The 15,110-nt window shown below is 38.8% G+C and overlaps 1 protein-coding gene across 1 annotated transcript; it reads right to left on the minus strand.

Moving 5' to 3' along the window:
• Positions 1 to 9,103: 9,103 nt before the first annotated feature.
• LOC136280873 (uncharacterized) lies at positions 9,104 to 11,241 on the minus strand (the record flags this gene model as incomplete). Its single annotated transcript, XM_066166632.1, has 3 exons — positions 9,104 to 9,291; positions 9,925 to 9,929; positions 10,430 to 11,241. Coding segments are annotated over 3 exons (1,005 nt in total), but the record flags the coding sequence as incomplete, so codon positions are not given.
• Between the last annotated feature and the right edge of the window lie 3,869 nt (positions 11,242 to 15,110).

The raw sequence follows: 15,110 nt of genomic DNA on the forward strand, positions 1-15,110 counted from the left end.
GGAAAGTGGGATGTCCTTTCTTTGTTCCGCGCTTATTCGCCGGAGCTTTGAGACGACGTCAGGCATACGTGCGTGCATTTCAGTAACGAGGGATTTCCTGACTTATGTTGCGCATATCCTTCCTATTGTCGCTATACCTTCTCGGTGGCAAGTTCTGTAAACAGAAGCAGGCACTTAAGACAACGTTAAGGGTATGCCAATACTAGACACGAATACCTGCTCGACCTTTGGATCCAAGGTAGTAATTTGGCTTTGCACAGTTCTTAGGTACATCTCTATTAGCTTGTACAAGTCATCGATCATCGTAGAGCCAGGCGACTGCTGTGCCATACATTCCAGCCGTTTTATGATAACTTACCAGTATCCTGTATCGTGCTGGGTCTTCAACTGTTCCAGGATAATAGACAGCCTCCTGTAACTTTCTTATCTTCATATCTTCAAGTTTCTTACGATATATATGAAATTATTCGGTTCCAATTTCTAAACAGAATCTAAAATCGATACCATTACCACTTTGTGGATCGGTAACAGGCTGGGCCTCCGAAAACTAGTCTAACTGATGTGATGAAAAAGGCTCAAATGAGATTTGTTGTTGCATGAGAGTGTATTTTGCACGAATTCCAAAGAAAAATGCGCTTAAATATATATCTGGGTAGTAACGTAATTGCAATCGTAACAAAGACTCACTATGCTTATTTGCTGCGAAGGCAAATACCTACCTTTGCAAACAAATACCCTCTCTCCGTATTTGTTATTATAACAAATACCCGCCCATAGGAGCAAATAACCAACCTTCGAATTTGCTACCGTAGCAAATACTAACCTACGTATTTGCTACTGTAGCAAATACTAAACTACGGAGCAAATACTTACCAGTGGGTATTTGCAACGGTAGCAAATACTCACTTATCGTAGCAAATACCCACATCAATTCAACTCCCTCCCGATCTGTCTCTGCTTTCCTATAAAAATTATGCGTTATTTAACGAGTTGACACGCGGCCTGAAAACTGTTTTTGATCTAATAAACCTTCTAAAAAAGCAACTGAGAAAGTAAAATCGTGAGGTACTTGTTCACAATTAGAATCGATCAAATTTACTATCTGAGTTCTCCAAAACAATTTGCTCGTTGTAAAACGCGACTTTTATTTTAATATTCTATTTGGTGTTGAGGTAGACACCATTTAAAAAGTTACAGGAAAAGCTTTTGACCCCTCTCTTTATTGTCTGCTAAGGGATTACAAGATTGTGACAGGTGGGTTGTCAGCGATAGACATAACAGTAGAGTGCACATTAAGCTGACGCGTAGGATCAAATATTAGATTTCTCAGTGCGTGAGCGGGCGGTGTTCTACAAATACTGTGATCTGATTGGTACTCCCAATCTGTTGCGTGTCGAGTCGCCTAGTGGGCCTTGCAGCTTTTATAAGCAAATGTTTCGAACACGAAATTTAGCCGATTTACCAATTTTCTCTTCTTTCCTTCTCTTTCCCTCTCTCTCACTCTATCTAAAATCACTTTGGATTCTTTTAAAAAATTGGTTTCGAAATGAATTTTGTGGTAGCAAATTATGAGTTATTAAATGGGTTGTCACAGGGCACACAGATTTTCTATCGCTAGACAGTGTTATGGACACCTAGAACCAATGGATTTCGAATCTCTGATCCATATCCATGGTTTTTGTCATAACCTTCATCCGTTAATTATTGTAACAAAATATCGAGGTTTGGAACCTTTGGTATATTAATGTCCTAACACACCGTCACACTAACAATCGTTTGTAATTTAATGATCCTTCTCAAGGAACAACTAAGAAAGAGTATAAACGTGAGGCACTTCCTCACAATTATAATCAATTAAATTTTCTTTCTGAAATCTGCAAAACAGTTGGTTCGTTTTAAAACGGCAGTCTGAGTCGTTGAGTCTTTCAGTGCAAGTCCATTGAATTTTGGACATTTCTATTATAAATTTCACAACAGAAAGCGAGGAAGTCCAATGACATGAGTAAACGCAGCATTAAATCCCCTTAAGTGTCTCATGTTACTTCAGTTTTTCGGTGGAAGAAAGATAGGATTTGCACACGCCATTGCGGTAAACAAACGAACCCTCACAACTTCAGAAGATACATTTGAATTTGCTTAAACTTTCTTTGTCACTCAAAACTGAACAGAGGTAAATCCACGTGGACTAATCGCCGATTATGGAAGTGACCATGACTTTCCTTATGATCACTGGTTGTTTTTGAAGAAAACATCATCATGATAGTCGTGTTTCAAAGATTGCTTGGAAGCCCTTTAAATTTAACCTTTATCTCTTGGCGCAAATAAAACTGGCCAGCCTAAAAAAGTTACAGAGGAGTGGCAGAAACGGCATTTGAGACGTTTATGCTGAAAACGACCCTGAAAACGTTATTGTAAAAGTACTAGAAACGCACGTAGTTACACTCAAGAATTTTCGTAATTATGCCGGAATTATGCTCCATCCTCTCTGACTAAAGCAGTATACCCGTGATTATGACGGCATCATTTATCTGAGCCTATCTGTGACAGTCCAACAGTATCAATTAAGGTCTTTCTCATTATTTTTACTGCTTGTCACAAAAAGTTCTAGATCTTGAGAACTTCTTGGATCTGAAGACTGAAAAGCCTGTCTCCAAATGTTTCCAAATATACTCACTTACAAGTCATCATCAGTATTACAATTTTCGCCCAAAACACAATACTTTTGCAATGTTAAATGGCTTATTCATTGAAAATGGTTGGGAAACACACCATCCTCTCGCTCTTTAGAATTTTTTCTGCGCTTAGCATATGAGAGAATCGCCCGAAGTGGGTGTATATCATCCCTATTGCAAATAACTTGACCTATGTCTCTGGGATATTAAAATGAAACGTTATGCAATCAATTTATTGAATTTCCCTAGCCCTCGGCTAGTCTCCAAAGCCGAAACAGTCATGACAGACAAATTCCAAGAATCAGCAAGATTTTTTTTGCGGAATTGCTGATTTGAGCAAACGAGAAACTCCAAATTAATATTTCGCTGAGCACGGCTATCAACCAGCTTCAATTTAAAAAACCAAGCATCGTTGTATTATGAAGGACAATGGAGTTGCCGTTTTGGATTCTCTATTCTACAATTTCAAATTGCTTTCCGTCCGAATGTGTTGCTAGGCAATCCATAAAATTGTGAGAAAGACTTGCTTAAATGTAATCAAATGGCGCATACTCTGACCTTTAAAACCCGGTCTGACATTTCAATGGATGTCACTGTCAGTTTATATTCGTACTGCAGACGAACTTGAGATGATGGAAAAGGAAACTAGACCTAAATGACCAGACATTATTTAAATAAAACAGAATTCACCTTTGCTTTTTTTTCTTTTAATAATCGGATTGCCATCCTTTTATGGAGGGAGTTATGACATTCATAGGGTCGTCAATTTAAGTTTCCATTTAATCATTTGGAATTCATTCCAATCAAAATATTGTCAATAAAATAAAAAAATAGTCGAAGCTCCGTGTCGCAGTGCATGTGTTTCTATCAGGGTCTTTATCGAGTTTAAGTGATATCTCGCTTAAGTCGAGATAACGTGCTGAGCGCTCTTTGTCATTTCGCTGTAAAGATATTATGGGGAGATAAATCAGCTATATATCGGACGAAAATTACTTTTCCGCTGTACCTTAAATCACCTCAGTTGAGTGTCTCTCCCGTTAAGTGTGCTAAAGTAATTTGTTGCCCCGCTTTGGGTTATTTTCTTTAAGATTATAAGATCGATCTTAATTTGACCCCCTCTCTAGGACATTTTTTATTTCACTGCGGCACAAACGATGTTCACATTAACCATGAAGTGCACCTTTTCGTGTGGTCAGTTGAAGTTATTTAAGTTAAGAAGCCTTTTCCACTGGTTAATACGAAATGATCGAGTTCTGAAGTTGTCGGATACACCGTTCTGTGGAGCTTGAACCATTTTTAAGGCTGACATCGTTCTAGACAGATTTTAAATGTAAATTTTTAACAGTATTGCGCAACGGTCTCAGATCCGAAGATAGCCGACACATAACAAACGGACGGTATGATTATCATATCTAGTAAAGTCATATCCAGTGAATGGCAACAATCAGTGATCGATTCCGGCAGTTCTACGTTCAATAAAACTTGACTCTACAAACTGCTTAATTCCGTAAAAGTTGTCTTTTTGATATGCTTTATACACGACAAGAGGGAAATACGATACCTTGTTTATCGATTTCTCTTCGCCTTTATGAAACCTGGAATAAGAGCCAACTCTTTTTCACAAAAAATGGAGCGTTATTTTTCAGTCAAATCTAACCATCGGGATTCAGCAATCCAGAACAACGATCAGACTCTAAACTTTTTTCCACACTTCGTACTGCGAGCGTATATAGTGCACACTTTCTCTCCAGAGGGCATGCAGAAAAGAGACATCTCACGATCATAAATTTCTCAACATCCAGGCCTGCTGCATAAGCTTAACTTTTTAGATTTTAAATTTACTTGAAGTTCGACCTCCAGAAAGTTGTTTTTCCTTTGCAGCCGCTAACCTTTGGTCTCATTGTCTATCCAATACCAATCCGCAGGAAAGTCTTAAATAAATATAAATCTACTTGTGAGAACATCGTTTCACAGATGCGGTTTGGAAGTTGCTTACTCCGATCGAGTAATGGGCTCCCGTCTGTTTATAAAAGTTCCATTACAGTAACTGATTGGAGAGGTATACTGGGCTGGCATACTAAGCAAGAAGAGGGAGAGCGTAGTTGGAGACTATGTAGTAATCATAAAACTCGGTTCGTGGCAAGCGCTTGACACAGAGATATGAAAGACATTTAATTTTAGGATTCGTCACACCCATTCAGGGAGGCTGGCGTTATTTAGCCCTGCCCGACCCCATCGCGTGACGAGAATCTTCGACTCTACGCCACGGTAGACAAGTGAACTTGTGAATCCCGTATTAAATCTGTTCAATCAAAGAAAGTTTTGTGATGTTTCGTCGCATTTGCAAACGGGGCCCTGTGTTTGGAAATTGGAAAATTTAAACATTTTTGGCCAAAAAATAAATTTTTTAAGAATAAAGCTCCCGTTATCTATCTACATTTGAGAAACATAGTCTATTTTTACATAAATTCTCTAATGGAATTAAAAACGCATTTGTTTGTTCCAATGTACCGTAGTCCTGCGCATCCCAGAGTTCAGTCCAGATTCTAGACTCTTGTCTTTTGAGGCCAGGATGCTAATGATACCATTCGCATGTATTAATTTTCTTTCAAAGCAAAATGGTCTCTGCTGAAGTTACAAGGGAAGCACTCCAATTTGCAGAAAAGTATTTCATGGAAGCGAAATAGGCTTGAGATTATTAACAAAGTGGAAGCTAAAAGGGCGAGCAACACCACCAGAGAACACACTACGTTAGTCGGTGTAGGACTAAGATGATGTGATGATGGGGACGAAGTGATTCCATCGCTAACAGTGTCAGCTTTTTCGCGAGAACTGAAAACTTGTGTAATTCATGCAACTTCTTTGGATAGAATTATGCTGGATGTCCCGGGAAAAGGTGAAAAATATCGCCTTGGTGTCATTTCATCAGGAACACAATTTCTGCAGTTTCTGAGGAGACGTCATGTTTGATTAACATATGCCTCAGGTAAACTCTGAAATTTTCGCACAATATTTTATGAGGTAGCTAACCAACTGAGATTTAATCGCTAAAATGATAGATAACTCCCTTAAATTTACCTTGCAGTGAATTTGAAGTATCGAAGAGCACAGTTATTAGAATCAAATCGCGACAATCGATGCCTAATTGGACTTGTTATCTCGACTGGGAATGGCAACGAACTCCACCTGAAAGCTATTTGCAAAACCTGTGGCTTGTTTACTATGAATAAAGAGAGTTTGAGCGAGGAGCAGTGTGTAAAACGGTTCCAGATTCATCAATATTTTTGGGGTATTACAAAGTTAAAGGCTCCTACTCAAGTATGGAGATTTAATGTGCCAAATGGCTGTGGTGCTGGAATGAGTCGTTGTCATTTCATTTGGTACATGAACACAAAGATGAATTCAACGGCTCTTTTAAAGGGCATGTAAACCCAAAAAACGTTCATTTTCTTTTCACATAGATGTTTAGTAAATATATCAAGTACACCAAAGGTACCATTCGTTTATTCTCAAAAGTCCATTTTCACTTTGTAAAAGCTCTTCCAAATTCGAAACATTCGCCATCTTGAATGGCGCCATCTTTCCTGTGACGTCACGGGTGGACCCTTAAAAGTCTCGTTTTATAATCGCGTGAGGCACGAAGGAGTCTTTTCTACAGCCGTTGTTTGCTGGTCTCGTCATGATTTTTTTACTTACAGTTTGCTTCAATATAATCAATTTTTCGTAATGGTGAAGCGTTGTGCCGTCCAGTTTTGTACTGATTCAAACAAAACTGGGCATACAATGCAAATATTTCCAAATGACGCAAATTTGGAAATGACGCAAAATGAAGCGACAATTTGTGAAATTTGTTCCGATTTCGTCTAGCCGTTCGAACGTTCTGTTGTTTGTAGCAGTCATTTTTCTTCCTGGTGCTGTACCGACGATTCAGGCCTCACCAGAAGCAAATTATTCGGAAGACGAAAAACAACCCATACAGTCGGCAGACGACGAGGATTCGGAAGTGGCTGACCAAACTGAGAAAGAAGTTGAGCTCTTCAAAAGTTAGAGGTCAACAGAGAAAGTACAAAATCGATTTACATGAGAACGTTTCGTTAATTAAACAACAATAGCTTTATCGGTTCTCTAAAAACATCTTTTTTCTCATCTAATGAAAGATTATGGGGAAGCCAGTTGTTTGGGAGCCAGCGCTGAGCCCGTAAAAGACACTGACATGTCTGAACCTTTGCCTGAATTCGAAACACGTATCAAAGAAAGAGAATTCGTTGATATCAGTGTGTAATAACATGATCTGGAATTTTGTCGGTTCTATACAAAGAATTCTATACAGGATCCCATAATCAACCCTTATGTTCTATAAGAAAATCCATGCCAGCCCCACATAGTGCTTCCTTTGAGAAACCCTGCAGAGAAACAGCAGAAGAATTTGTGTCGCGGTTTTCACAGCAGTGAAAATACATTCAAAGGTCAGTAGGACAATATTCATCATTTTGAGTACAACTTAAAAGATCCTGATTTCAGCTTGCAAAACTATCTTTTCAATATTTCAAATCGAAGCGAACACAAACAGGGTTGGATAATTATGAAGGCCACACAAGGAAATGTACATGATACAACTTGTTTATCGATGGAAATGCTTCTGAGATGAAGGATATTGTTTACCGCACAAGATAGCACAGCGACCCTAAAGTGTTTGCCGAGATATCCCCAACACCAACGAACAAGCTATCTGTAGGCAATTTAGCGAAATTTCCTGCCAGGAAAGAAGCGAAAAACAACTAGCTCTAGTACTGTATTATTAAATCAATGGCAGAAACAACTCAAGTAAATCGATCTCAAAATGTAACAAAACAGATGAAACAGAAAATATTTAGCTCAGTCGTTTCCGGTGTGATTATCTGTGCTTTGCTGCTGCCTGTAAGCGTACTTGGCCGTCTCCAGCACCCAGAAATCGAGGCAAATTGACTGAAAACCTGGATGCTCAGTGATACAACTTATCTGGGTTTCAGGCCATTTTGCCACAATTGTTGAAAAACAAGAAATATTTTGAGTCTATTAGTTTTAGAACTTAAAGTGCTATGTTTTAATTTCCCCTTATCATTTTGTATGCTGTATGCATTTGTGTTGAACAGGAAATTACTATCACACCTATATATGTTTCTCTTGATCATCCAATAGGGTTTTTTTTCTTAAAGAATAATATGATGATACTGATGTGATTAACAGTGCAAGGTGATATTCTCAATGATTGATTTAGACTAAAAAATATAAAATACTATATACCCAGGGTATCTATATATGTTCACTTCCTATTTAACATCAGTCTCAAATCATCAACTTGCATGCCTCAAAAGCTACTGGTGCATGTATGCATACCTTAACCTTTCCAAACACAAAAAGGATTTGACAAAACAGAATTCTATTCCCTTATATATGTATGTGGTGATACTTAAGAATACTTTATAAATCATTGTGGCTTTTTGCTTCTAGAAACTGAAGCATCCTCATGAACATCATTCTGAATTCAACATGAGTTTAATTTATGTGTGGCTGAAACTGTTATCATGAAACTGCTATTTTCTTAGTATTTTGTTCTATGAATAGCTATGGAAAATGAATGATTAATAAAGAGTTAATCAATGACTTTGGCCAGCAGCAGTCTTGGTAGCCATGATTCCTTTTATCATTCGTAACTGTTAACAAGCTTTCATTTTTAAGATCAGCTTTGTGATAGAATTGTTTGTGCTGTTCTCATGAGGTGTTTTATAAATTAGGCTTTCCTCAAGGTGCTAGGGTGTGACAGCCAAATCAATTCGAAAAACTCTTAATCTTATTAACAGAAATCACTGATCATGCCTTTTTTCCTTTTGTTAACTCATTTACTCCCTGAGTGATTGACATGTGACTTCTCCATACAATTTCAAACTGTTCACAAAAGCTCACAAGAAATGAAAATGCAACATATGGGAATTTCCAGCAGGAATACTGATGTACCACTAAAATTAATAAATGAAAAGGGTGGCAAGGAGGTTATTTAACAGTGTATATCATTGGTAGGACCACAATATTGTGAGAGGTGGGCTTTCTTATACCTCCCCAGCAAACCAGTGAAAATAAGGTTTGGAAACAAAATTGCTTTTTCAGAAAGCTAAATGATAAAGCATTGCAAATGAATGGTGGGTAAATTTAGTAGAATTCCATAAGTGTCATATTTGTGACAAACCTTGTTTTGAGATGGATTAATCGAATAAAGATGTTGAAAAAAATTTATCTTTCTTTGTCTATGGGTCGGAGTGAGTTTAATAACGACGACCTGAACGATGGTCGAATTTGCAATGCTTTACGTTTGGAGCCAAAATTGTACTAATTAATTGCGTTCTCAGATGTAATGCGTAGCTAAGATAATTAAATGCTGATAAGCTGAAGGTGGCCTAGCAAAAACGGTGCAAAAGTGTCCTAAGTGGTGGTAAGCACTTTGTTGAAAGTTGCACATCATAACAGACCATGTCGAGCAGCTCGGCCTGTAGATCGCGAATTTCATTGTGGCGCTGAATAACTAGGCCTCCACGCTTGCAGATCATCGCATGATCTACTGTAAACATGCTACCACAAACGCACACTGTTAGGGGGAAAAATTATGTATTTTAATTTTAGGACAAATTCTATATTTATTTATCGGTTTAGACCCAGTTCTGTATTTTGTTCGTTCTTTTACTCGACCGGGTGAGCAGTAAAGAATGGTGAACGAGTTGTTCTATTCAAATTGTTGGTTATTCAAATTAGTTATAACCAGAAAAAGTAAATTGTTGACATATCACAAAAATATTGTACTTAGGGTTTTCGTGGGTTTTGGGATAAACATCTTAAAAATATATTCATATACTTTTACATTTGAAATATTCGGTTATTCGGGTTTTTTTCTTTTGGTAGTTAAATAAAATGTACAAAAACCACAGTGGCTTTTAGAATGGATTTTTATCGATTACTCGCTTTTACTATGCACCTGCTTGTCGGCACTTTTGTCATCTAGTACATGGGTTTTTTAGGTAAATATAAGTGTTACTGGTCTTTCTGGAAACATTGGTTTTCATGGTAGATAGCAGCTGAGTTTAAACGCGTAAATCTAATTTCTTTTCATGCAATGGTTTCCAAACCAATCTTGTATAAATAAGCAGAAACTTTTAATTGCTTTTTCGTTTTTTTATTTCCTGAGCTGCGCTACTGCAATTAGGATAGGTATTGTTTTCTATACCAGAGCTGTAAATTTGCACCTAGGTTTCCTACTTTAATGGCCTAAAGTTTATTGCATCCGTCTTTTTAATTTTGAGATTCTTTCCGTCGTAGAAACAGATGGAATATTTAAGTAGTTTTTGTTTAGCTTCAAAGAGACTTTTTTCCGCTCCTTTGTGTCCTTATCCAAATATTGCGATTTGTGTAACAATAGCACTTCGCACCAGTTGCTTCTTAAGCAAGTACCTTGTACAGCTTTGATGATTACAAACTAGAGTATGCTAGAGGTCATGTCGCTTGTTGGCCTGACCTAGAATAAAAGTACTGTGGAACCAAAGATTGTCTTATCCTTGACGTCCGTACAAGCTTACTAGAAGTAGATCTCCGTGTACCAGGAAATCGTGACGAGTTTCCGTTCTCGCTGCCAAGTCGTCTCTACAGAGTTATTCCCCCCAGTTGTTATTGTTCCGTCCGCGAAGAGTCCAGTCCTCCAGTTTGGGCGCGAAAAGTATCGTCACAACACTGACGGCTGATCGGGTATCGGCCAATCATATCGGAGCCTCACGGCATCACGAAATTCCCGCTTGTTGAGATCAAAATCCATGTCTTTGAGAGGAATAACTGTAAGCCAGTTGGATGCGCCTTTTTCACAGGCCAGGTCCACGGCTCTCTGTGTCTTGCCTGGCAACCTGGCCTTCACCTCCTCAAGCTCTTCTTTTAGCCCATCATCCTTTTCTTTCCGGGTGGCGTATACCAGTCGTTGTAAGTCGGCTTCATCTGGGGTCTCATGGGATTGCGCCTCTATCTCGCTTACAAGTGGAGCACTTACTCTAATAGAGGCTGAGTACTCCGCATCCGCACTATCAGATGGATTTATGAGCCCAAGACCACCCATACGCACCGGCAATGCTACTAGATCGCGCTCTGCCTCAGAACAGTTACGTCCTATGAGCGATGGTATAAGCATATCCGAGATTGCACGCTCTAAGGGCTGCAGTAGGGTCTCGATATCCGGCAATGTTCTCATAAAATACGTCCACCGATGTCTAAGCCCAAATGTGAATGCTGCATAACTAGCTTGTGGCTGAGATCTTGCAAACTCCGCCAACCTCGTCACTTCTCCCACCCAATCTTCTACCTTGCCACCCACATAATGCTCAAGATAGGACCGTGAGCCCAGCGCAGCGCCCAGGTGTTTACGCCCCTCGGTGGTGATGTTAATACCAGTCCCTGCGAACATTTCTTTTGCGCGACCTTCCTTTTCCGGCTTAACAACAAGCCAACACTTCTTGGGATTGGGATAATATCCAAGGGGCGAACCAGCCTGCCTCAACTTAAGTTACAATAAACGAATCAATTTTAAGACACGCACAACGAACATTTTCTTTAGTAGGAGAACCAAAATTAGGCTAACTCTGCAAAACACGACTCCATTTTTCTTCAAACTCCGTCAGATATCTTATTATCTTGGGCTGAATTAATTCGGCCTGTAGACGAGCTTCGATTCCAACTCCGTCAGATATCAAAATACACAACAACTTATCGAGGACAGTAACTTTTGTTCATAAAGATACCAATTTACTACATAAAAAATTACCGTCGAATATGTTTTCAAGTTCCCCCGCGGCGGATAAAGAATACTTGATAAATATAAGACACTTTACATTGTAATGTGTTACAGAGATTCTGACACTGCTGTTGGCTTACATCTGTCAGTATGTGCCTCAGCCATTTACTTGAACTAATTTCAATTCATCAGAAAATTTATCGATATCATACTTATCATCTTGGCCTGAATTAATTCGGCCGTAGACGGTCTTCGATTTGAACAGTAACACGCAAATTAACTCGTAAAAGAACATTGCCTTTTCCGAAAACTTTCACTCACATTTCGTGACCTTCATTTACACTTCGAGAAATTTAATCCCCTTGATGACAGCCGTGAATAGCAATGAATTGCACAGGAATCCCAATGAAGGTCAACAATGAAAAACATAAGACTTTATTTATATGTTCTTGAACGCCTATAAAATGTCACGCTATTGTCACATAAGCTACTAGAGAAGAAAGCCATGCAAAGCGCACAGTGTATGTATAACAAAGCTCATTCGCAGTAGGTTAGGCACGAGTGTGCACTCTATAGAGTGTCTTGTTTTGTACAATAAACGGCCTAATCAGGTCACTAGAAGACTGCAGTTGGTAACGCGACATGACATATAGAGGCGCTTGACAAATAGGGGAACTTGATTTAGTCGCTTACCGAAAACTTGACAATCAATGTATATATCAATGTTCGCTACTATTCGTCACTATTCGCGACTATTCGCAGTATTCGGTGATTATTCGGTTTTTATTATGAGCCGCCGTCGTTAGCTACGCAAGGCTACCTTACTGTTTTGATTTCCTTCTCGAACACGGTGCTAACTGCAAAAGGTTTTTCGGAATTCTGGATTTGACGACAGGGTGCCTAATTAGATTATGTGATGAAGTAAATGACGATGTTGCAATTTTCACAAAGTTAAGCCTGGTCTTTCCGTGCGGAAATAAAAAGCCCCAAGCCAATTTTAATCCTCGAAAACAACACTATTTCCACTTGCCATTTAAAATCTACACATGTGGATTAATCGCCCATTTAAGTGAAAAATACCTTCAGTAAGATCACTGACTGTTTTGAAGAAAACATCGTCGTGATAGTCATGTTTCAAAAATTGCTTGGGAGCCTTTAGATTACCTTTTTCTTTACACAAATGAAAATGTTTCTGTGAAGCATCTCTCTTTAGTTAGCATAACCTCATTTTTCTATACTAGCTACTCGCTAGGAAATTTTTCAGTTTGTGGCACGCATTTCGTTAGGCCGGTTTGAAAATAAATATAAATGTTATTCACCAGCCTAAGTCGGTCCGTATTATATGTATTATATCAATCAACGATTATATTCAGTAAAACTGAAATTCTTGTGACAAGTTTTCCAACCGAGTAAACTAGATGAATTGCCGAGTCACGTGATGATTAATGCGCCCGAAACCAAATGAACTGCCTATAGTGTGGAGGGCAACAATTACACAAAACCGCAGTACTGGTAATATGACCGCTGCTGAAGAAGTGAGAATACTTCGCAAGGCTTTCGACGCATATCTTTTCACGCACTGTGTTTTCATCAACAACGTTAATTTTCTTTAAAGTTTAGCCTTGGGTGCGAAATTTTGAAAAGATTTTCATATCGTAACTGAGCTCTGATAACGACCGTTCCTAGGGGCTAAAAAATTACAAAAAGTCTTGTTTAATTCGTACTTACCTGGTTGCCTGATCTTTGCTTTCTCTACCCACCCCCGATACGAGGTTGAGGTTCATTATGATGCCAGCGCTTTTAGTCCTCGTTTGGCGGGTGCTGAGGTTTGTAAGGAAAGGCCGGGGGGAACAATTATAAGGAGTTTTATCGCCAGCCACAAACTTTTTTTTTCTTCACCGATTATGTATTTTTCAGTAGCAAGTAGTTTATAGCTGCGTGAGACTTTTTTGGTCCTGTGGATGTTACAGCTGTAAATAAAGATTTATGTTGGTTGGTACTTACAGTCTTCTGAGCCACCGAAGCCCTCTGAAAACTCCTGAGGGTAAGTCCTTTAACTGATTATGGGATAAGTCCCTGTGAACAAGAAATCATTACATCAAATATTAGAACTGCGCTGTTAGATAAAGCTTATAACTTCATATGACTCCTACCGAAAGAAGATCTCGTTTTATTAAGTTTTAAGCACCCCTCGAATAAATTACCACCCCCCTCTCCCCTCCTTCCTCACTGTCTCAGATACCAAGAAAACCTGTTTCTATTGCCACTTTATCTATAACTCTTTAACCTTCAACTGCAGTGGAATCAGTACAGGTTAATAGTTTCTAAAAGCACCCTCCTTCCAACGAGCGCCCCTCCTTTTAGCCGAAATTTGAAATAGGCGCTCAGGCGATTATTCGAGGACGTGCTTTGTATAAAATTGGCTAATTTGGTTTGAAAGAAGGGATTTATTATTGAAAATCAATAGGAACTCGCGATGCAACTGGTCAAGATAAAGTTCTTTGATACAAATATTATGTTTTCAGGAGCCCATTAAAATGGGCTCCTGACATTTTCAAATAATTCAAGACTTCTCCGAATTTATGGATTAACACACCCCCCTCACCCACGGTTGTTCTACATAGCTGCGCAAATAAAAAATTTGAGACTGTATTAGGGGTCATCTTCAATTTCATAAGCCACCTCCTCCTCCCTTAGAAATTTTATTTCCGCCATTTTCGATATTGCGATTACAAACCCATCGATATAGCTTTTGTTTTGTATAAAGAAAATAAGGCAACATCATCTAATGCTTAGCAAACATTAAATAATGAATTTTTAGAAAAGCTGAAACTTTTCAGACTATGGTCTATTGATCTGTGTTTATTCTCTGGTACGTGGGTTATGTGTATACATGGATAAATATACCCAACTTGCAAAACTGATTCTGATTAGTCCTAGCGAGTTCAGTACATCACCATAGTGCGACTAAGTGATTTAAAAACGGCAAACAACACGAGAAGTTGGTACAAAAACTGTCCCGTTGTGAATTTGATGAGAGAAATAGGACAAAGAGAAACATCTCCAAACTCTTAAGAGAAAACTGCGGTAGTACTTAGGTAATTTGAACTATCTGCTAGCCCGGAACCGAGTGTTTGGATAGTCACAAATACCACATCATGTGGCCACGGACACTCGAGCAAGTTAAATGAGGCAAATCGTTGTCATTTTTCTGGCATCTCAGAAATGGGCCAATATTTGGCATCAGCGGTTTTTGCCAGTAATGAAATAGTTAGCATCACATGAAACAAAACACTCGGCGTATTCCGTAGCCTTGCAGTAAGGAGTCGCGATGGCATTTCTATCGACGGTCAGACGGCGGAAACTAAACCCTTCAGTGAAAACAGCGCATCATTAACTGTCAAACGATTTGAAGGTCTTTCAGATCTCACTAATTTTACTGCTCGTCGTAAGCAGTCCTGGATCTCGAGTAAATCTTTGGATCTGCGGACTGGAAAGCAAGTCTTCATGTGTCCAATTATGCTCACTATAAGGTAAATCTCAGTTTTATAACTTTCGCCTAAACGCATTCTCTGAAAATGTTAAATGGCTTCATTTCATGGTAAATGGTTGAAAAAAATTCCTTCCTTTCTCTCTTTAGA

This window comes from Pocillopora verrucosa, chromosome 1 (assembly GCF_036669915.1).
Source record: "Pocillopora verrucosa isolate sample1 chromosome 1, ASM3666991v2, whole genome shotgun sequence".
Taxonomy (NCBI): Eukaryota; Metazoa; Cnidaria; class Anthozoa; order Scleractinia; family Pocilloporidae; genus Pocillopora; species Pocillopora verrucosa.